The sequence below is a fragment of the Crocodylus porosus genome, unplaced genomic scaffold (genome assembly GCF_001723895.1).
Source record: "Crocodylus porosus isolate Cpor-Errol unplaced genomic scaffold, CroPor_comp1, whole genome shotgun sequence".
Classification (NCBI taxonomy): domain Eukaryota; kingdom Metazoa; phylum Chordata; order Crocodylia; family Crocodylidae; genus Crocodylus; species Crocodylus porosus.
The window spans coordinates 34,990,872-35,012,581 of record NW_017728886.1 but is presented as its reverse complement, the minus strand read 5'-3'; the positions used below and the strand labels follow the sequence as shown (position 1 = coordinate 35,012,581).

Sequence of the window (21,710 nt, the reverse complement as noted above, 5' to 3'; positions counted from 1 at the left end):
AGTTTGGACCTAATTCTTGCAATTAGTACCTCTAACCACTTAGAAGTTAATGCTTTGAGTCATCTGAAAGGTGGCCTGCAGTGTGTCAGGAGACATTGAGCCCTGGTTCCTAGAAGTGCTTGATATATTAATCAGAACAATCAGGTTTGAACAAAGTTGAGAGAGAACAGCAAGCTATTATGTGATCTGGGATCTCATATTCTGTCAGAAAAAGTAAGGAATGTTATATGCAATGTCCCAGGAAAGCTCAGATTCTAATCTTCCCCATGGCATTTGGTATTCAGTTGTAGCCCTCACTGTTGCAAGTAATATTTGTCTTGAAAAAAAGTCACTGGTCAATCAGCCCAATGTGGTATCTTGGAACTGACCCAGTTTTACACAGGAGAAGGTTGTCCTTGAAACACATATTTGTTCCATTCCCTTAAGTGGGATATAATTATACATTCATCTATACATGCTGCTATAGAGGATGTGCTATGAAGTCAAATAGTATTTTGTGTGTGTATATATATACGTAAAAAGATTCTTGCTTGTACTGAAATAAATGAGAAAAGAGGTTTTAAGTATTGATTGAGAAAACAGCTCTTTGTTAAATGTTACACTTTCACTTAGCAATATTTAATGACATATCAGTTTACAAACTCCCGCAGAAACCACCATTTCTGCAAAATCTGATTTACTACTTTCGTTGTATTAAATCTCATTTTTTGCAATTTATAAAATAACTTAAATACCCATAAGAAAAAAAAACAAGCAAAAGCTTGTTCCTACGTGTTTGCAATACTGTACAATGAAACCACCCTGACAAAACAAAGCAAGCAGCAATCTGAATGCATTTACTCCTCTTTCCTATACTGCCTGGCTGCAAACTGAAAAGCAAATGGAGACTTCAAAATGAAAATACCCCTCCCCCAACTGTGACTTTCTTTCTCCAACCTGTGGCTCTCTCCCAGCAGAACAGCTGGCAGATTTTACTGCTTCCATAGCAACCATGTCGTCATCCTGTTGGCCTGACAACATTGCAGTAGTAAGAAATTTGGTTAACGTTTGAACCACACTTAACCTACAAAGGTATTTTTGGGGTTGTGTTGCAAAATACCTATTTAACATTCAATTTAATAAATTTTGCTATAAAAAATCCTATACAGTCCTTATTTGCCAGATGAATCAGATCCTCTTCCTTGGCATCCAGCAAGGAGTTAATATGCATTCTCTGTAAAGTGACATTGGAGGGATCAAACCTCTGCAGCAGCTTCAACTTATCCAGTGACAGTCTAGCTCCCATCATGCCTTCTCCTCCAATATGTGGTTCCTTTGGGAGTAAGAACATAAAGCACATTATTTATCTTCCTCTGAACTTACTGTTTTGAGTAAGTAAAAAATGCAAGAAATTTGTTGTGTGATCATCTCTAGCATATTGGTAGAATAATTATAACTAGACATCTTTGCTCTATTTAATGGACTAGATTCAGAAGGGGGCCCTTGGTGCTCGACCCCAAAACCTAGATACTTACAATCCCCAGCTATTCCTGGAGGCACCTGAATTCCCTCGATACCTAAGCTTTCACCAGTAGTTCCCAAATATCTTCTGAGGTGCATATGCAGAAATGCCTAAATCTTGACCTGGAGCAGCTCAAGAGCTTTACAGGAGTTCACAAAACTAGGTGTCCTCTGCATATTCAATCTGCAGGTTCTGATTTAGAAGATGTGAGCAAGGCACAGCTGCCAGCACACATAAAAAGGAAGAGGCTGTGTCACTTCCCCCTCTCTGTTTAATGCAGGGTTCTAATCCCTGCCCCCCCCCCCCGTGAATATTTAAGTACTAGCAAACTGCCTGTCAAGAATGATTGGGGGGGGAGCAGAACAGGCAGGAAAAGAGCCCCATGTCTGCCCCCACTCTTGTCTGGGCCCGTTTCCCCCACTTCCCTCTCTCTGCCTCCACCACTTGAGGTTTGGTCCTGCTCCACCCCCTCCCCTGCCGCACTCTCCCCGGCCCACTCCTCTCTTCCCCATGACCGTGTCAGGCCCGGGCCTGCTCCTCCCTTCCCCCCCACCACATCAGGCCCAGGGCCACTCCTCCCCTGCTTGCCACATAGGGTCCAGGCCCACTCCACCCACCGCTGTTGCCTTCCAAGCGGGAGGGGGGACAGGCCAGCACTGTTGCTGCTGCCTCCAGGAGCAGGGCCTGGGGGGGAGGGCAGGCAGGGCAGGGCAAAGCCAGTGGCGCTGGCCTCGCTCCCCCACTCTGTCCCCACCGCTGCCTCCTGTCAAGAATGCTCTTGGAGCACGGCACTCTTACCAGGAGGTGCTTTTCTGTCTTCCACTAAATAAAATTAATCTAAGATATGGTAGATGTTACCTGAAAATTCCCATGAAATAAGTGCCAAAGGAGGTCTGTATTCATACCAAGAAACAAAGGGATTCTGAAGTGATAATCATTAACAAAAGCCTCAGCTCTGTTAAATGTTTGGTTACACTTACGTTTCTTCCTACTGTGAATATAGCCAAGTACTGTTGTTATCACAACACTATATTTTCTCACTTTTTATTTCAATATATCAGTAATATTTAATATTCCTCAATTGCATACAAGACAGAAATATTTTTAAAAGTTACAAATTAAACCTATATCAAATTAAGACTTTTTCTCAAGCATTCAATCAATTGTAAAATTTACAATTACTACCTTATCCTTTCATCTCTAAAAAAACTCGCAAAAGTACTAAATATAGTGTAAGAATAAAATATCCCAAAGTATCAGCATTTGTTTTTTGAAGAGATGCCTTAAAGATTATACAAGTTCCATATGCCACCACCACCTACAAACACTGGCAGTAAAATTAATTCGATCTGAACATGTTGATTTCTTCTCAAGTGGCTGTGAATCTGCAAATCCATGTCAAGCACCTCTGCTACTTTGACAATACCTTTGGCTAATGTCTCCCTTTTCCCTCCCCACAAGCAGCATGGTTTTTTAAATATTTTATTCTCATTCTATACATGACCCTTTATACTTGTTTCAACAGCATTAATAACACCTATTGGACTCTTCTGTGAATGTACTTTGAAATACAAGAACAAAAATAACAACAACATGTATTAAGGACAAAGCTGCCAGAAAAACACTAGCTGTCTTGAACTATCTATTATCCCTCTAAGTTTTAAATGACTAAGTAGCGGGCAAATACAAGAAAGCACTGCAATCTACAGAGGAAAGTCATATTGTGAAGCCACTTAAGCACCCTTCAGTGAACCATAATCAGACCTCTGTTAATCTACTGTGAAAATTGCCATATGTCCACCAGCCTTCACTCTCATGTGTTATCCAAGGTGAAATAGTTTAGTCATTACATAATGCTCTCCTGCTTCAGTTAAAGGCATGTGGGATGCTAACACGGGACTTCATGACTTCCTGGTGACAGGATACTCCTGATCCTCAAAGGCTTTTATTCTCACCTCAGCTTTTAATCATTTATAAATGTGATTATCCAAGGTGTCTGCCTTTTCAACTGGGTATGTTTAAGACTCTCTTAAATAACAACACTCTATTCTTCTTAGGCACCAAAGATGGCTTTAAGTGTCATGGTACAGTCATTGCTGCAAGAGCATAGAACACATAGATGAAAAATATTCTCTATGCCCTTTCTATCTGCAACAGCTAACAGTGAGGGAGACTGGCTTATGTAATCACATACATCACTTCTTCACTCTTTCCAGAGTGGGGTTCTTGAACTGTTTCACTGCCTGACAGGAAGGATATCATTTAACACACCACTGGTGAAACATGTGCCCTAAATTTGCATTGAGTAAACTGAAACTCTTCTTACCTGGGACTGAAGCTGGAGGCAGGGAAAATTTTCCAGAGCCCAAGCAACCTGCTCCTCATTTTCAGCCAGTGTAATTGTACATGTGCTGTACACCAAAATACCCCCTGGCTTCAGCAGTTTCACTGCCTAGACAGAGAGAGGGAGAGACTGTGCTTTGGCTTCTGTGTTATGATCATATTAAATGAGCAATTTCTTTAACTACGTGTAAGTACAGTAAATCTAGTTACAGGTAAATTATGAATTGCATAATTAACTGTAACTTGGATGTATGAAACTGCCGTAGTGCAATCGGTAAATAATAGAACACTTATGTAGGCAATGATGTTTCTATCAAGGACTTAGGCATTGTGTTAATCATACAACACATTACTCCCTTTTGAAAGACACAGTGAAGGATCTAATATTTCCAAGTTCACTCTGGAAAAAGGCTCAGGATTTGTATTGTACAAGACTAAAAATGAGAAAGGAGTTTCTTGCCCTACAAGCATATTAGCTCATGCAGACTCCTGGGCTGTGGGAGGTGACATGTGCCCCCAACTGCTGTATAGCAACCATCTAGCAGGTTCTGCATAACTCATCCAGACTCAGGTTAGATTTTAGTTTCATCAGCTGATGCCAATTATGGATATCAACTTATTTGATCAATGACCAATAGGAGATGTTTGTTCTTTCTACATACATATGAAGATTATTGCTGATGTCCTCTGTTGGAATTGGTAGAAATAAAAGTGAAATATACATGGTTTTATCAAAAAGTTCTAAGACTTGATGTTCGGGGTATTGTTCATCAGGATTTTGTACCGAGTGGTCAAACAATCAATCAGGCCTTTTATAAAGAGGTTCTGATTCGATAAAGTTAGAAGAAACCACCACGAGCTGTGTGAAAATGGTCAGTGGTCTCTGCACCATGCCAACGCTCCTTCACACACTGCTGTCTCCATTCAAGAATTTTTGGCTGAAAAAAAACATTCCTGTGATACCACACCTTCCATATTCACCTGACCTTGCCCCATGTGATTTTTTTCTGTTCTCAAAAATCAAATGAAGCTGAAAGGAAGGAGATTTGATGACATTCCAACCATCCATAAGAATGTGAAAGCAGAACTCAAAAAAACTCACAGCTGAAGACTTCCAGGATTGCTTCCGAAAGCAGCAGGAATGTTGGGACAAGTACATATCATCTGGGGAAGATTACTTTGAAGGGGACAGCTCATAAAAATGTTGTTTGTACACTATTCTTTAAAATAAAGGCTAAGTCTTAGAACTTTTTGATCACCCCTCATAGTTTCTCTTTACTGTGCTTGTTTTACTGATACAAAGATACAATAAAGAGCTTTTAGGGGCTGGAAGCACCTTCTATTACTGGATTCCTGACATTGCCTCCTAGAAAAGTAGAAATTTCATGAAAGAATGGAAAACAAGGGACTATGGTTTATAAAACTTTGAAAGGCCCTAGGCATTTGACTGAATCAAAGAAGGAGAAGGAAGTTAACTGAGTCAAAATGACTGTTGCTGTTCTCTATCTGATCAACGCAGAGGGTACTAAAATAAGATGTTTTGAAAGTAAGACTCCAAACCACATCAACGCTTCTTAGTTTGAAGTCTTTATCAGTGTTTTGCACTTGCTTATTTCTACTCCAAGTGTCACCTTTTTAAGAACACGTGTTCTGGGATTTGTAGTTCCCTAATGACCATGCAGCATCACTTTGAGAAAAGGCCGGGTGGGGAAAGGGGTGGGTGATATTTAAGCAATAAAGGGTGGCTATGCATATGTTCCAATGCATTCTAATTAGAATGCATTCTAATTAATCAAGTCTGACAGAGCATTGTAATTAGAACACTCCAGTGTGCTGCTGTATCATGTATATTCAGCATCCCGCATTTCAAAATAGAAGCATGGGCATTTTAACTAAAATTCATCAAACGAGTTTTAGTTAAAGTGCCCCCAGTCATTTTGAAATGTGAGATGCTGAATACACATGACATGACACTAGGGCATTTTAACTGAGTGGCTGTCCAGTAGTCGCTCCCCCACTCCACCCCAGAGCAAGTGTATAGACATCCAAAGAGACTATAGAGGTAAGCTGGGTGCAACAGGTACTAGTTTGCTTGTAGTTAGAAGGGGATGTGTGGCAAAAAAAATCCTGCAAGTGAATCTGGAAGGAGGTTTACATAAAAGATGAAAGAATACTTTGGAAGATGAGGGTAACATGGTTACACATGATGTTGGGACCTCTTGTTTAGGGGCCTAGGCTTGGCTTACAGAGACGGTAAAATTTCCCTGACCTGTCATTCTTTATATAAGGGTAAATAAAGATCAGGACATGTTTTGAAGAAAAGAAAAAGGCCTGCAGAAGCTAAACACATATTGGTGGCACTTTTAACTAGGGCAGAAAGAATGCAACCCCAGGAGGGCAAAGAAGTACTCAGAAAGGGTAAAGGATTGTTTTATGGGATGATACCTGCCCTGAATGAAGAGGGATTCTTGATTTGTCCTTCTTGCCATTTATAACACAAAACATCTAGCTAACCAGAACCAGAGCCAAAGAAAGCAAAGTACGACTACTTGAACAAGGCAAGCTAATCTTTCACCATCTCTGACTGCAAAACATTCAACTTTTTTTAGTCAACAATTAATACATACCACAGTGAAAAGCTTCTGTTGTAAGGGCTGGTAGGAGGTCACTTCCTTTAGAGTCCAGGAATAAGCCATATTAGGTCTCTGTCCCATCCCACTACAGGGAGCATCAAGAAGAATTCGATCAAATGACTCTGCCAAGAATGGAGGTCCTGTGGCAAAAGGCAACTGGCATGTTTAAAAGCTACAGAAGAATATGTTTGTTATATTAAACAGTCTTTGCTTATTTTCTTGAGACAGCACCATGGATCATGGGAAGCTGTCACTGCCTGCCTAACATTAAATGCTTCCATGTTTGTATCCTGTATTCTATCACTACAAAAGTAACCTCATCTGCAGACAAGCAAAACAAGGCACAGCACTCTGGTAATGACTGTATGGACTTCATCCCAAAAAGAACAATGCCTTTTATTTCAATGCTGTCTTTACACTGTGGTGAACCTGTCCAAGATTATGCTAGATTAACATATGTCAAACATAATTTAAAATTTTAAAAGCACCATGTAAAAAGTGCCAGAGACACAGGATTTTGGTTTCAGCGTGTGGGATATATAACTGTACTACATAGAGCTGCAATGAGCAACTATTGTTTATACCTGCGCCAAAATAAATACGTATATGGTAAATAAAAAAGCCTACAGTTAAGTTTATCATGCATTTTAAGTACTTACTTAAATGGCTCAATACATGCTAATGCTTAGTCTTCATGCTGCATTTTCATATGTATATTTTAAACCATTTTATAAAGGGAGTATGTCTTACAAGCTCTGGTATGTGATATGCTGGCTGCCCCACAGCACGCTAACTGGTTTAAAAAAATGTAGTATAAATACTGCTGAGAGTTGCATGCAGGAAAGGAATTTGAAACTCCCTCCCCTTAATCCTGCTGGGCTGCAGAAAGCCAAAATTCCTACAGCCCTGTGCTCAGAAGGCTCTTTAGCAGAGGACTCCAGAGGAAGCAAACTGCTGGTTCTTCACCATCTGGGAGTAGAGAGTAGAGAGGAATGTTGTATTACACACCTCCCCAATTCATCTTATATTGCAGATGGAAATGAGCTTGGGGCTTCACTTTAGTGCTATCCAGATTTAGGTCACTACACCCAAACGATTCTAAACTACATGGCAGCAGTCAGCAATCTCTGGCATCCATGTCAGAGCATGGCATACGGGGCCATTTTGCTGGCACTTCACAGCCAGCATAGGCTCTGGGCGGTTGCTGTTAGCCACAGAGCCTGAGCTGCTCACAGCAGGTGGCCAGGAAGATGCAAGCCCTGCTACAAGCTGCCCAGGCCAGCTGTGACAGGCAGCTGGGAGGCTGCAAACAGCTGCATGGGGGTCTGGAACCTTGTTACCAGCGGCTACATGCACACCTCAGGGAGCAAAGCGGGGGGCAGGGGGGCTCCTGGCTTGTGGCAGGGGCCTGCCCAGAGCCCAGGCTGGCTGCTGCAGGGAAGCTGCAAGCTGCTGCACCAAGGTCTGTGGAGACCCTGCCCGGATCCTTGCTAGCGGCAGCTGCACGCACATCTCTGGGTAGACAGCAGGGAGGGCCCAGATCAGTGCAACCCCGAGGCGCACGTGCAGCTGCCACTGGCCTCAGAGCTGGAGCGCAGTTGCTTGCAGTGCAGTTCCTTGCAGCCTATGCATTTGCTCCAATTGCAGTGTAGTTGCTTGCAGCCTGCCCACCACCTGCTGTGATCTGCCTAGCCTCCATGGCTAGTGGTGGCTGCACACAAGCCTCAGGGCATGGCAGGAAAGTGCTTGGTAGCTCCCCCACCATCTGCCCCCAGCACACTCATCTCCAAGTCAAGGTTAGGGTGTTTTTGACACTCCGGCCAAAAATGTTGCTGACCCCTGCTTTACAGCATGACCAATAGACTTTGCCTGAGAGAGGCTCTAAACTGGACCACAGACCAGGTTGTACCTTTTGACTTAATTGCAGAGATATGTGGTAAAGCCTGTTCAATCTCTACCTGTTCTATATCAAACTTGTGCTCTTACTACATATTACTAATTTGCATAAGTATTAAATACCACCACATTTGACTTTAGAAGACAATCTAACTATAAGGCACAGGGGCATTGATATGCACTGCCTACACATGGAAGATGGGTAGCTTATGCACTCAAATCCCTACTTTAGTTATCTACTGAGCTGTGCTAAAATAGCAAAGAAACTTGCTGTTTCTTTCTGTAGCAAACTAGAAAGAATCAAAAGGCAATAGATACCAATGACATATTTTCATCATGGGAACAGAACCAGAGTCATAAATACAGCATATCAGAAAAGCAAATGAAATGAACCTAAAATAAAAATAACACTCTGGGCTTTCACAGCCCTTGCCATCTATGTGTCTGAAACAGCTGTACAAACAATAAATAAACTTCATAGTGCTCCTGGGAGTTAGGGATTAGTAACCCCATTCTACAGATGGAGATTCGGAGGTACAGAGAAGCTTTTCTTCCAAACCTACTGATTTCTCATCACTGAAAACTGTGAAACCATCCAGAGCATGGGGTTAAACACCATCATAAAGAAAAACTTACTATCCAACTCCCTCTGATATTATCTGTGGTAGGAATAAATACCTCCTCAAGCACATTAGGTTGTGATTAGGACAAACAATTAAGACTTCTGCACTTGAGAAGCTGAGAATTGCAGAATAGTAGAAACTAAAAGAATATCCAGTGTTACAGCATTCTGGGTATCTGCCAAGATTTAAAGGACTTGGGGATATTGTGGTAGTTTTAAAAGCACTTGCACAAATCTGATTATCATTTTCTTCCAAAAGCTATTATCCAAAGCTTTTACAATCATTTACTTTACCTTCTGTGTCCTCTGTCTTCCTAACTGCAAATGCCTTAGTTCCATCACAGCAAAATGCCTTAATACAATTCAGCTGCAATAATGCAGCATTCTGTGTAATTTTTTTGACCTTGCTAGCAATCTTATCCATGGCTATGACTTCACCCTGAAAAAAGCAAAGATCACACAAAATGTTGTGTTTACACAGATGAGCAGCTGCTAAAAACAGGTACAATACCTCTCACCTTTTATTGAGATGGGTAAATTATGAAGGATGGGTAAATAAGACACTCAAATCCTTACTTTAGCTAGTTACTGACCTGTATTGAAATAGCAACAAAAGATTTCTTTAGCAAACTAAAAAGAATCAAAGGCAATGGACACTATTGAATTATTTCCATCTTGGGAACAGAACAAGAGTCATAACTACAGCATGTCTGAAGAGCAAATGAAATGAACCTACAATTAAAAATAATACTCCTGGCTTTCCCATTACAGTAGTGATCAGTTTACTCTTCTAACAAATACTGTAAATAATGGAAAAAAATAGACACAAATGGAAAAAAATCACAATTTCACCACTTTGATTTTATGCAAGGAGCAAATTGCATCCTTCTGCCTTGCAAGCCTGCAGGACAAATTACAGGAAGAAGTAGAATAATATAAATGTGATCTACAAACACAATGAAGAAAACCCACGTTAATGACATGGAGTGCATACTCTAGAAGAGTAACAGCACTGGCAAAAGTTAATGTCGGAAGAAGTTATGCTGAGAATGCCTAGTGACTAGGAACTGAAAACCCAAGGTCATGGCTGCCCCTTGCTAAGCAGAGGTGGTGTTTCTGATCCCGGTGGAAAGGCAGTGGGATAGAGAGCGGTTGTAGAAAGGGAGTTAGGGACACATGGAAGCATCTGAAGAGCAGTAATTGTGTTAGACAAATGAAGAGTATAGCTCTACAGCTGACAGAGAAGGGCAAGATTTGTCATGCTATGGGCTAGCACATTATTGTTAAAATCAGGTTCTTCCATGATTGTCCTTCAGATTATGTATTCTGAACAGGTGAAATGTCTCATGAATAAAAACGTTCCAGTTTAAAAAAGTACTGCTTCTCATTAAAAAGGCTTGTCCTCTAAAGCTGTAACTAAGAGGATTTGTCTGTCTAAATATATCTGTATATCTACACAGGCAAACCGCTTCTTTATTCTAGGTACAGCTTATACGAGTAGAAGAATACTAAGAGAAAGGAAGTTATACCAACAAAAACACTATATGCTGGCAGGACTGCATTAGGCTATTTGCCAGTATAAAGCTTACCTTTAAAAACCCCTTATGCAACTATTCTGGCAAAATTTTAGCTGTATGCTCTCAGAAATTATATAAGCCAGAGCCTGATCCCAAAGTTGGAAAGATGCAAAACTCAGTGGACTCATTGTGAATAAGACATTAAATGTCACAGTGAAATATGCTGGACCTGTAAATGGCTATAACTGACATACTGAAAGTATTTTTTAAAGTAGAAATCATACTCTTTAGATCATTAGGTACACAATTGCAATTATGGGAAAAAACTCTCAGGAGCTACTAATATTTGAAGTTAAACTCTCCATAAATGCATTCAGCTTATCTGTAAACTGACTAACTTTTTGATTTTTTTTAATGAGGTAACTGTTTAAAGAAGGATTTATCTTCATTTATTTCTCAACCCCACAAACTAAAAGACTTTGCTATTATTAACAACTGAAACAAAAAACAAATTCTGATAAAAAATGTTGTTTTAAAATGGCAGGGGGGGAAATAATTTCCTAAACACTTCTATTTTCTGACTACTTCTATTAGTGTTCAGAAAATGTTGAGTACTTGACTAAAAATAGGGGATTTCACATTTTTCAACTACCTTCATATTTTAATTAAGTTATAGAATATATTTGGTATTGTGTTATGTAATAATGTCACAGAAATACATCATAAAACTACTTACACCTTTGGGAAAAATAAATTACCTACAAAATGGTATACAGAGAGTAGATAAGAAACATATGGGAACAGAACTTAAGAATCAGAAAGCAAAGCAGACAAATCAGAGAAGCATACTTTGTAAAGCACACTTTATGGTTTTAATTTACATACATTTGCAAGGTATGTTGATATTTAATTAATCCTCATATTCTCCTGAAGCGTTACTTAGTGATTGGATGTTAGAATGGTACAGATTACAGCTGCAGATACGATAAATGTCTTTTCCGTATGGACAATTTAAATTTAAATATTTGTGGAGTTTAAAGAAGGTGCTGAGGTACAAAAACCATGAAAAATGCATATACATGCTAAAAGTATAGGTGGAAGTAAATTGATGACAAAAGCATAAAACTCTTCTTTACCAGACTGAAGCTCTTGTAAGCTTTATGGCTGCACCCACTGAATGCCTAATGCACGTTTGTAATTACTGAAGGGCTGAACACTTCAGTAAGCACTAGGATGATTATGTTAGAGCAGACTACCACAAGCATTAGAGCCCTTCTAAGTATACACGACTAGTCATTGCAAAGCCTTCCTGTTAACAAAGAGACAACTGTTAAAGTGCATTATGCTACAATCTGTACCGTCTAAAATCACTTGATGTTTTGTCCATAACCTCATTTCACTTCATTTTAATAGTAAGTGTTAAAATCTACTTTTCCTCTTTGTTATGAAAGAAAACCATACCTCTCTGGTGGAAGATGACTTGGTATCTTCTCTTTAATTGATGTAGCTGAATAGACTCCAGCATGGTTTGTGCTGGAGTTTATTGCTCCTGAGTGCTGCTTTTGCATATGCACCTGGGACTGCATCCCCTTGAGCTGGGGATGAGCATCCCTGCCTGCCAGGGGGTCCCAGGGCTCAGCTTGCCAGCCTGGGACTGCTGCAACCTGGCTCATCATGCTGAAAAGGGGCTGGCTAGGGCATGACAGTGCCACAATCAATCCTCAGGGAGTACACTCACAAAGCCCTAACTGTATTATTGTATCTTCCTTTCTTCTGTTCTCCTTTCTGTTGTTTCTGGTAGCATATGCTATGGTTCTTTCCACTGAAGCAATCTAAGAGTTTCCCAGTCTACTGGATCAGCTGTTGGAGGGAATTGTGGGAAAGCACTGAAAGACTGTCAGCATTTCACTGATATTTGTTGCCATCCTCACTGTAGTGCAGGCAGTTGCCAGGCCACTAACTCATGCTTCCTACATATTCTCAGCTTCAACACCCTTGTATGCTCCTCAACAATTTGCCTTACTTACGTCAGTATTTCTATTCAACCAAGGTGAGAAAACTTTCTTTTTCTTTTTTTCTTTCTTTTTTTATAGATTCATAGGCGCTAGGGCTGGAAGGGACCTTGGAAGATCGTCAAGTCCAGCTCCCTGCCCAAGGGCAGGAAGTCAGCAGGGATCATAGGATCCCAGCAAGATAAGCATCCAAATGTCTCTTGAAGGTGTTCAAAGTAGGTGTTTGAACCACCTCCGGCAGCAGTCTGTTCCAAACTTTGGGGGCTTGGACAGTAAAGAAGTTTTTCCTTATGTCCAGCCTGAAACAGTCATGGAGGAGTTTGTGACCGTTTGAACTTGTCATCTCCAGGGATGCTCCGGTGAATAGACATTCCCCTGGATCCTAGTGAACACCCCTTATAAACTTATGGGTGGCCACCAGATCACCCTTGAGCCTGCGCTTTTCCAGGCTGAAGAGAGCCAGGGCTCTCAGCCTCTCATCATAAGGTCTGTTTTCCTGACCTTTGATCATAAGCATGGCTCTCCTCTGCACTCTCTCAATTTTTTCCACATCCTTTTTGAATTGTGGAACCCAAAACTGGATGCAGTACTCTAGCTGCAGCCTCATCAAGGCTGAGTACAATGGGAGAATGATGTCCTGGGATTTGCCTGAAAAGCATCTAGGGATGCAAGCCAGTATTTTGCTCACTTTACTAGTTGCAGCATCGCACTGAAGGCTCATGTTCATCCTGTGGTCAATCATGACCTCCAGGCCCCTTTCATCTGTAGTGCTAACCAGCGTTGCACTGTCAAGCCTATAAGCATGCTGCAGGTTTTTCTTCCCAAGGTGAAGAACCTTGCATTTTTCGGTGTTAAACACCATCAAGTTCTTGTCTGCCCATCTGCTGAGCCTGTCAAGGTCTACCTGGATCACCCTCCTGTCCTCAGGTGTGGACGCTTTTAGAGACTCCTGACTTATATGTCCAACAAAATCAGATCAATTTGCAGAAACAGATTTCTTTTTGTGGTAGGTGACTATTTAATACAGGAAGTCTGTAATTCTGATATGCTTTAAAGTAAACCAGTAAGAAGCATCTTCAAATATTAATGATTTGCTATTCAAATCATTGAGTTATCTGTGGATCTTGATAGATCAGTGAAGTGAGTCATGCTAATGAAATGCAAGTCAGGCTTTCCTTCTCGAGACAGAAGATGCTCAATGACTTCTCTTACCTGATCATGCATTAATGTTGCAAGATGGGTTGTTTTCCCCCCTGGTGCAGCGCACATGTCCAAAATTCTCTCTCCTGGTTGAGGGTTTAGAACATGGCTCACAACTGCAGAGGGTAAGTTCTAGCATAAACCAATGATTTAGAATATGAGGGATAACAAACAATAAATACGTTCTGAAAACAGTAAATAGTGAAGCCACTTATATTTTCAGTTATTTCCATAACAGAATGAAAAATGTTATTTATATCACATTAAGTATATCGTTATCTTTTGCTTTAAGTCTCTGGCAGCTTTTCCTCAGAACTTAAGCAACAACAATTGAGGTTGTCACACTTGTCACAGCAACTCTCATGCACAAATCAAAGAGAACGATGCTGTGGCAGACCCGAAGCCCTCTATAACTTACATATGTCGAATATTAGCCAACTTATTAGAATGGTTTCTCTGTGAATAATACCGGCTTAATTTAATAGCTGGCTGTAAACTAAACAAACAAAAAATGACTACATGGCTAGATATAAGCTCCCCATCAGCAATCGTTTGCAAGCTGTTACAGGACTAGCTGGAGTGTCCACGGAAGTCAGGCTTGCCTTAGGTACCATCACAAGATGATAATAAATACTCTTGTCTACTTCACCTGTAGGTCCGTCTGTTTTCAAAATCTTTTTCTGTAAATGCCTTATTATTACTGCTAATATCAACAGCATTCTGGTTTTAAGAAGGATAATGATCACTTTGTACACTGCTGATCACAGACTAATGAAATTATTGTTACAGCTAGCAAGTCCAACTGGAATGATGTGATGGATGTACGTCTTTACCACATCTGTGTAGGAGCAAGGGAACTACAGAATTTGACCTGAGAGGCAAAACACAAAGCCTGATATCTGATGGCCGGGCTCAGAGACCAGAAGGGAAAGAGAGAAATGCAGCTACTCTAAGAAAGTTAATTATCTATAGCATAATTAATTAGATTATTTGATTGAATCTGAATATTAGTGACAAAAATCTAGTACAGAAATATAAGCAAGGAATCTTAATCCAATACCTAACCCATTAGATCTTAAAACCTGATTTTAAGATACTGACAAGCTGGTTTGTAGTGCTTACAGAACAGATGTCCTTGGAAGTAATAATGTGCTGTCTTTAAACTATATATGTAAACACTTTCACATATCTGTCTGAGTTGGAAAAGAGTATTTTTAGAAGTATCTTAATTGGAACCTTCTTTTCTGTTTTATAAATGATATGCTAATTTTAGATCCTATTCGGCAGCAGTCAAAAAATGAAAAGATAGTTTCTATTATAGGTGCATCAATATACCAGTTGCGTATCAGATCAACACCGATAAAAAGAAAATTAAGATTGCTGGCTATCAACTTTTTTTGACCGGTGTAGCATAATGTCACAATATGCCTTCTGCCCAGGACCTTAAACGTCGCATGCATGCACACATCTGCATGCAGGAATGAAGCTGGGCAGCATTGAAAGCAGCGCCATGAAGGTAAGCCTGTGCAGGGGAAGGGGCATGAGGAAGGGAAGAAGGTCCCCTGATGAGGAAGAAAGTGGGGCAAGGGCTGGGGGTGCTGCCCAGCCAGGGCAGTGAATGGGACCCAGGACAGGGAGCAGGACAGAGCAACAGGTGGCTCTCTGCTCTGCTGCCTTTCCCACAGGAGCCCCATGGTTGCTACATATTCCCTGCCTCCCTGGCAGTGGTCAGGGTGGCAAGTTGTGCTGGGCAGGTAGGGGACGTGGCTGCTGTGGGGCTCCCGAGGGAAAGACAACAGAGAGGAGAGCCCCAAGCTTACAGCGGGCAGCCCACATCTGCATTTGCCCAGCTGAGCTCCGCTCTGGTTAAAAGTGTTCCCGCACTTAAAAACAGTAGTGGCAGTGCTTGAATTAAAGCTCATTTGATGAGCTTTAGTTCAAGTGCCACCACCACCATTTTTAAGTGACAGGAAGCAGATCCCCTGGATGAGCTGCCCTGGCTCTGTCCTGCTCCCTGCCTGGGCCCTGGGTCCCATTCACCACCCTTGCTGGGCAGCATCCGCAGCACCACTCCCTCCCTCACCATGGGAGCCTCAATCGTCCCCCTCCCATGCCTCTTTCCTCCCCTGTGCCCCTTCCCCTCCACTGACTTACCTGCAGGGAGCTGCTCTCCATGTTGCCCGGTTGCATTCCTCTAAATCAGTTATCAGATCAGTATCAGCTAATATCACTGGTTATTAATTAGCTATTGGGATCAGTCAAGAAAATCAGTGAACCCCTAGTTTCTATCATTTTGAAATTCTATTGTATGTCAGCCATATACCCTAAGTTTAAATATTTTAAATTTTGGTCACAAAAATATACGCAGTGATCAGCAAATGATACACCTCCAGATTAAGATTCTTTTGAAATATAAATAATTTAAATTAAATTAGTGTAACTAAAATACTATACTGACACCTTTTGTTAACAAAAATTATAACTAAGAACATTGATGGATGTGTTAATAACACAATAAGTTATAACCTATCACACATTCAGCCAATGATGTGATAAAATGGCAAACCAGCCACAAAGATGTTCCATATTAAATGTAGGACATCTTTGTGGCTGATTTGCATCATATTTTAATTTGAAAGTATGGCATTTTTGGCACTGGCTGTCTAGAGGATTTAGTTGCTGACAGGTGTGGAGCTGGGCATTGGGATCTGTCTCTGATGATGCATTTCTTACAGTGCCCTTTGAACTTACTGGTATGTGGGGAGCTGATAGGGCCTACACTGGACTGCAGTGTGAGACTTCAGGCACCATCATGCTGGAAGCTAATCTGCTGATGGGTCCCTGTTCACCAGCAACTTGAAAGCCACACAGAGCAGTCCAGCATCTCTGCAGGGCTACATTGCGCAACTAGACCACATGGCTTTCAGCTTGCTTGCATGCAGGGAGGTCATCAGTACAGAAGCATGACATCAGGGTCTGTCCCAATGTCTTGTTCCCTACACCTGCAGTTGCATAATTTGGATCTATTTTTATCCCAGAACTCATGTGTCCTGGCAGGATGCATAATTTTTGGAATCCAGGAAAAATGTGTCAGATTCCTATCTCACAACTAAAAAGTCTGCCAGGGGCCCTAAGACACAACACTGCACTGTACTGTGTCATACTATAGACGAAGCTATCATAGGAAGTTGTGAACTGTTTCCCAACTTTTCAAGAATTATACAAGCAAAACCAGAAAATTAATTTTTAGAAAGCACAGCTACAACTACAAACAATGGCTTATTTGAACTGACATTTAAATTAGAATTGTTATTCAGACATACTGGGAACTAATGTTATCTTTGTTTTTAAAAACTAAGACTTTGCACCTAATCTTGATTTCAGTGCTATAAAATAAGAGCGCAAAATGGAGCAAATAGTAGCTACGGCTCCAGCCTGGCAGCAGTGGTGGCAGTAGCAGTAATGGTGGCAGACCCGGCCCCTGGCCTGAGTTGAGGCTGGATGTGGAGCCAGAGCTACAACAGCTCTCCTACTATCACACAGATTCCCTTACATGCTTTCCCCCACACCTTGCAGTCTCCCTGTTCTCCCTCACCATATGTAATCTCCCAGACTGCATAGTCACCTTGGCCACAACCAGGCAGCAGCGGTGGCAGTATTTCTGGCCCTTGTACAGCCCTATACTTGAATCTACGTCAAGATTTTCTCTGCCCGCCCTCCCCCCCACTCCTTATATTAAATGAAGGGAAAAGAAACTTGTTTTGGATTTGAGTAAATATGGTAGATCTCTCCAGCCCCTGGCAGATGCTTATATAATTATGTGATGGGATCTGAAGCATTTTATCCTGGATCCCATTCAACGTCTGGTATGGCAAAATATGCAAACTGTTGGAATCAGGGATAAAAAAATACTCAGCAATAAAAAAATGCATCTGCTTGGGGTATGCAGCTGTACATGCACTAGGGCATGGGGAGCTGTGATCCCCAGCTTGCCTGTAGCCTGTTACATGCATTGCAGAGCATGAATTCCTGGAAACTGGGGAGATCCCCAATCCCCAGTTGCCTATGCTATGCTCCTGTCAACACAGCATTGTGGAACATTTTGATGGCAAGTGTGGAGCGTGCCATTTAATCATGAAATAAATGCAATGCCTGCCAGGACCCACTATGTCCACAGCCATTCCATTTCAGTACAAATGTGTTAGATGCCTATCGATGCTTTATTCCAGGGTTTTTCAACCTTTTTTAGTCTACATACCACAAGTGGTCAGGCACTGAGTGGGGGGAGGGGAGGGGAGGAGAGGGAGGTAGCATGTGTAGCTGGAATCTGGGGGTGGGGGAGTAGCTCACAGCCAGATGCCAAGCAGGAGGGGAGGAGTAGCACATGGCTGGACATGCAGCAGGTAGGCAGGGACGGTGCATGGGCGGGCAGGGATAGAGCACTGCTGTCTCCCAGGAGTAGGGCCAGGGTGGGGCAGGAAAGCTCACTGGGTGGTGGCAGCTGGCGCATGCAAGCTTCCTTGCCTCACAGAGGGGCGTCACAGCCCTCGCCCCGCCCTGACCCTGCTCCTAGGACATGGCAGGGCTCCCTCCCCACCTGCCCACGCATACCCACTAGGACCGGTCCAAGTACCCCCAGGGGTATGCGTACCGCTGGCTGACAACCCCTACTTTATTCTATCTACAACCACTTAAATGGAGAAACTATTGATTTATGTGCTATGGCCCCTATTTGAAAATGAAAAATGTAGACTCCTAATAATTCATTTTTAGGATATTAATTCTTCTGAAAATTGTACTGACCTACTTAGTAATATACGTACCTGTAAAAACAAATAACTGGATAACACATTGTCAAATGAAGGACTAAGATAGATTGGGTCTGTCATTCTTACGCCCATCCCCCTGAAAAGCACAAAATACATATTAATCTGACTGATTCAACCAAATTATCTGTGCTGCCTATACTTTTAAAACTACCTTCTGCCATGGAAAGAGTCTTTGTCTTCATAATAATTGACTTTCAACAGCATTGAGGGGCTCAAATAATACTGATTTGGCCATGATGTTCTTTTTTTTCCCAACATTATTCCATTCTTATACACAATAAGAAAAGTAAATATGGCAGACTCAACTTCTAGGGTTGTATATTCAACTACTTTCATTCCAGCACCTCGGGTAGCACAAAATAAAATGGTCTGAATAGGGTGCCTTTGTTTCACATAAAAAAATTATTATTTGTTTTATATATCTCAGACATGGAAGAAGCAGCTCTTATTCTGACATGATACAGAACACACCACTTCACATGCTCTTTGTGCGTGTTGGGAGAAGGAAAGTAAATTAATTTTCTCTGGCAGCAAATAATCTTAAATTGGATAACTTCTTTGGCAACCAGTTCTAAAACAGATTGTGATACAGAGACAAAACCTAAAATACAGCCTCATTAACCAAAAAAGTGTGTTGGGAGACTGGGAAAAGGGAGAAGGGTAAGGCTTAAACCTATCCAAACTGGATCAAATCAGTAGGAACAGAAAAATAGTCACCAAGGAGGAGTCCTGCCAAGTGTGGAGGCTTATTAACTTAGCAAAATCAAACAGAATACATTCTTGTGAAGCTGAAGAAAAAATATCTGCTGAATTAATCAGAATGAGTGCATCCACATGTGCAGGCACATGCACTTGCAGCAGCTCAAATAAGAGCAGCACAAATTTGTGCCAGAGATTTGTGCCTCAGCACATATGCTTGAACATGCACTTTGGTGTGGGGCAAGTTGTGCCACTTGGGGCAAACTGACCCTGCCCAGCTCCTCCTGGATCTGCAGCCACCTGTGCTGGCCCCAGTAGTATAAAAAGCTCAAGGGTACTTGGTTTCAGGAGCTTCTGAGGCCCAGCCAGTTGACATATGCAGACACTAGCCCCCTGCGCCACCTAGACTACTGCAGCAGCTCTGACCTAAACTGGACCCTGCACCCTCTACCCACTGCAGCAGTCTGGTAGTGGAGGCTCCTGTCTGGCTATGACCTGCAGCCACCTGCAACAGCATCCACCCAGTCCATGTCTGCATGCCTGCCAGACCGCCAGACCTGGATGGGGATTGCCTGGTCACCTGGGCTGTGGCATGGGCACTGCAATAGAGCCTCCTGTACCTCTGGGCCTGCTGCCAGTGGGCTGTGACTACACAGTTGGCCTTCGTGCAGCACTGCTGCCATGTCTATCCCCGCCCTACCATCTGGGTGGCTATTGCCTGAAAGATGTGCTGTGTGGTGGCCTGCTTTGAACTGTCAAAGCATGTTCTCCTGGCCCCAAATGGTCAGGAAGTCAGCCACCTCATTTGCCCTCCAGCTGGGTCCCCAGTGCCAGTGCCTGGGTCCCACCCCTTGCCTCACTAGCAGGAATCCTGGTGCTCCCTGTTTAAAAATTGCAAATTCTCTACCAAAAAGTCCCAAATTCACTCTTTAAAATACCCCAAAATCCAAGTTTTCCATGATTATATACAATGGTGCCGGCTGGCATATATATAGTGGTGCCCAGGCAGTCCCCATCCAGATCTGGCAGGTGTGCAGACATGAATGGGTGGGTGCTGAGGGTGGATATATATACGTAGTGGCTTTTCATTTTAATCATGGAAGAACATGAATTTTGGGGTATTTTAAAGAGTAAATTTGGGATTTTTTTATCAGAGAATATGCAATTTTTAAGCAGGGAGCACCAGGATATACATCTAGAAAGAGACTGAATAATCAGTTGGGCAATGTTTTATTGATATATTTACAATTTTAAAACAATTTAGAAGCCTACCAGTACCTCTATCATCATGATAAAAAAATTATAAATATTTATATGATTTGGTTTTTGCTTTTGTTTTTTTATCACAGAAAAATCAGAGCATCCCCTGACTCTTTTATTGCAGGACACTAAGATGCCTGCTCCTTTAAGAGCAGAAACTGCCAAGGGAGAGGGCCCTGGGAGCCAGACAGAAATTCCACAGGTACAGGTTGCTATGGCAACATGCTAACAAGGGAATTAGCCTGCACCTGCACCTGATCAGCTGTCTGGAAGAAGGCAGGGCTCTGGACGCACATAAACCCCAGGGCTGAGACCAGCGGGGGTTAGTTCTCTAGCAGAAGCCAGGGGAAGGAGCCTCCAGGGAAGAATTGCCCAGAGATGCTTTGGTTGCCTGATATGCTGCATATAGGACTAATGGGGCTCCAGGAGCTCACCACGTACCCTGGCTTAAAAGGCACTTAGTGCTGGGGGGAAGTCTGACTCTTTTAAAGGGACAGAGCACACCCTGAACTGCTTGTGTTATGTTATAGCCCAAGGACTCATATTTTGGTTGCTGTTTATAAACCGATGGATTGGATTGAGGCTATTAGGAAAGGAGGAGGCCTCACTGGAGCCCCACTACAGTGTGGAGACCCCAGTGCCAGGGGGCATGGTGACAAAGGGGGTGGACAGACCCCAGCACCAGAGGGACAATGTGTAAATACCATCTGCGAGGCTTGTGGCATGGTAAAGAGGCGGTTTCGGAGCCATACATGTAGACCATAAGGCCAAAATGCAACCATTTTGAGCAGGACCCAAAAGGGGTCCAAGAACCCATGGGGTTCAGTGGAGTCCATCAGGATTGTGCCCAATACACAAACTTGAGGGCAGCATCCCAATTTACTGTAATTACCAACAAGATGTGGCAAGTGAGGAAAAGGGTGCCCACTGGGCAAGACTGGCATGGTCATGGAGCCATACGGGCATCACGGCTATTCCTGGGGACCCCATCCCATGATACCCTTCACTAACCAGGATGTGGGGACAGCTGCTCCTGCAGCCACAGCTGCTGCCAGTAGGCCCCATTCTGGCAGCTACGGGTACACAGGGTATGAGACATTGGAGGCACATGGGGTTTGCAGGAGGGGGTGTGGGAACAAGTGTGTGAGGGAGGTGGGTGTGGGGTTCTTGGGTGTGTGTTTGGGGGGTTCATTGGTGA

At 42.4% G+C, this 21,710-nt stretch overlaps 1 protein-coding gene across 1 annotated transcript in view; it reads right to left on the bottom strand.

Annotated features, from left to right (window-relative positions):
* Positions 1-320: 320 nt before the first annotated feature.
* The window catches only part of NSUN6 (NOP2/Sun RNA methyltransferase family member 6), a 40,912-nt gene continuing 19,522 nt past the window's right edge, over positions 321-21,710 (bottom strand). Inside the window, exons 7-12 of the mRNA XM_019532377.1 lie at positions 18,548-18,629; positions 13,737-13,856; positions 9,290-9,434; positions 6,472-6,617; positions 3,828-3,953; positions 321-1,312 (exon numbers count right to left, since the gene is read on the bottom strand). Of these exons, the coding sequence (XP_019387922.1) occupies positions 1,100-1,312; positions 3,828-3,953; positions 6,472-6,617; positions 9,290-9,434; positions 13,737-13,856; positions 18,548-18,629 (832 nt within the window). The 3' untranslated portion in view covers positions 321-1,099. The remainder of the gene's footprint in view (positions 1,313-3,827; positions 3,954-6,471; positions 6,618-9,289; positions 9,435-13,736; positions 13,857-18,547; positions 18,630-21,710) is intronic.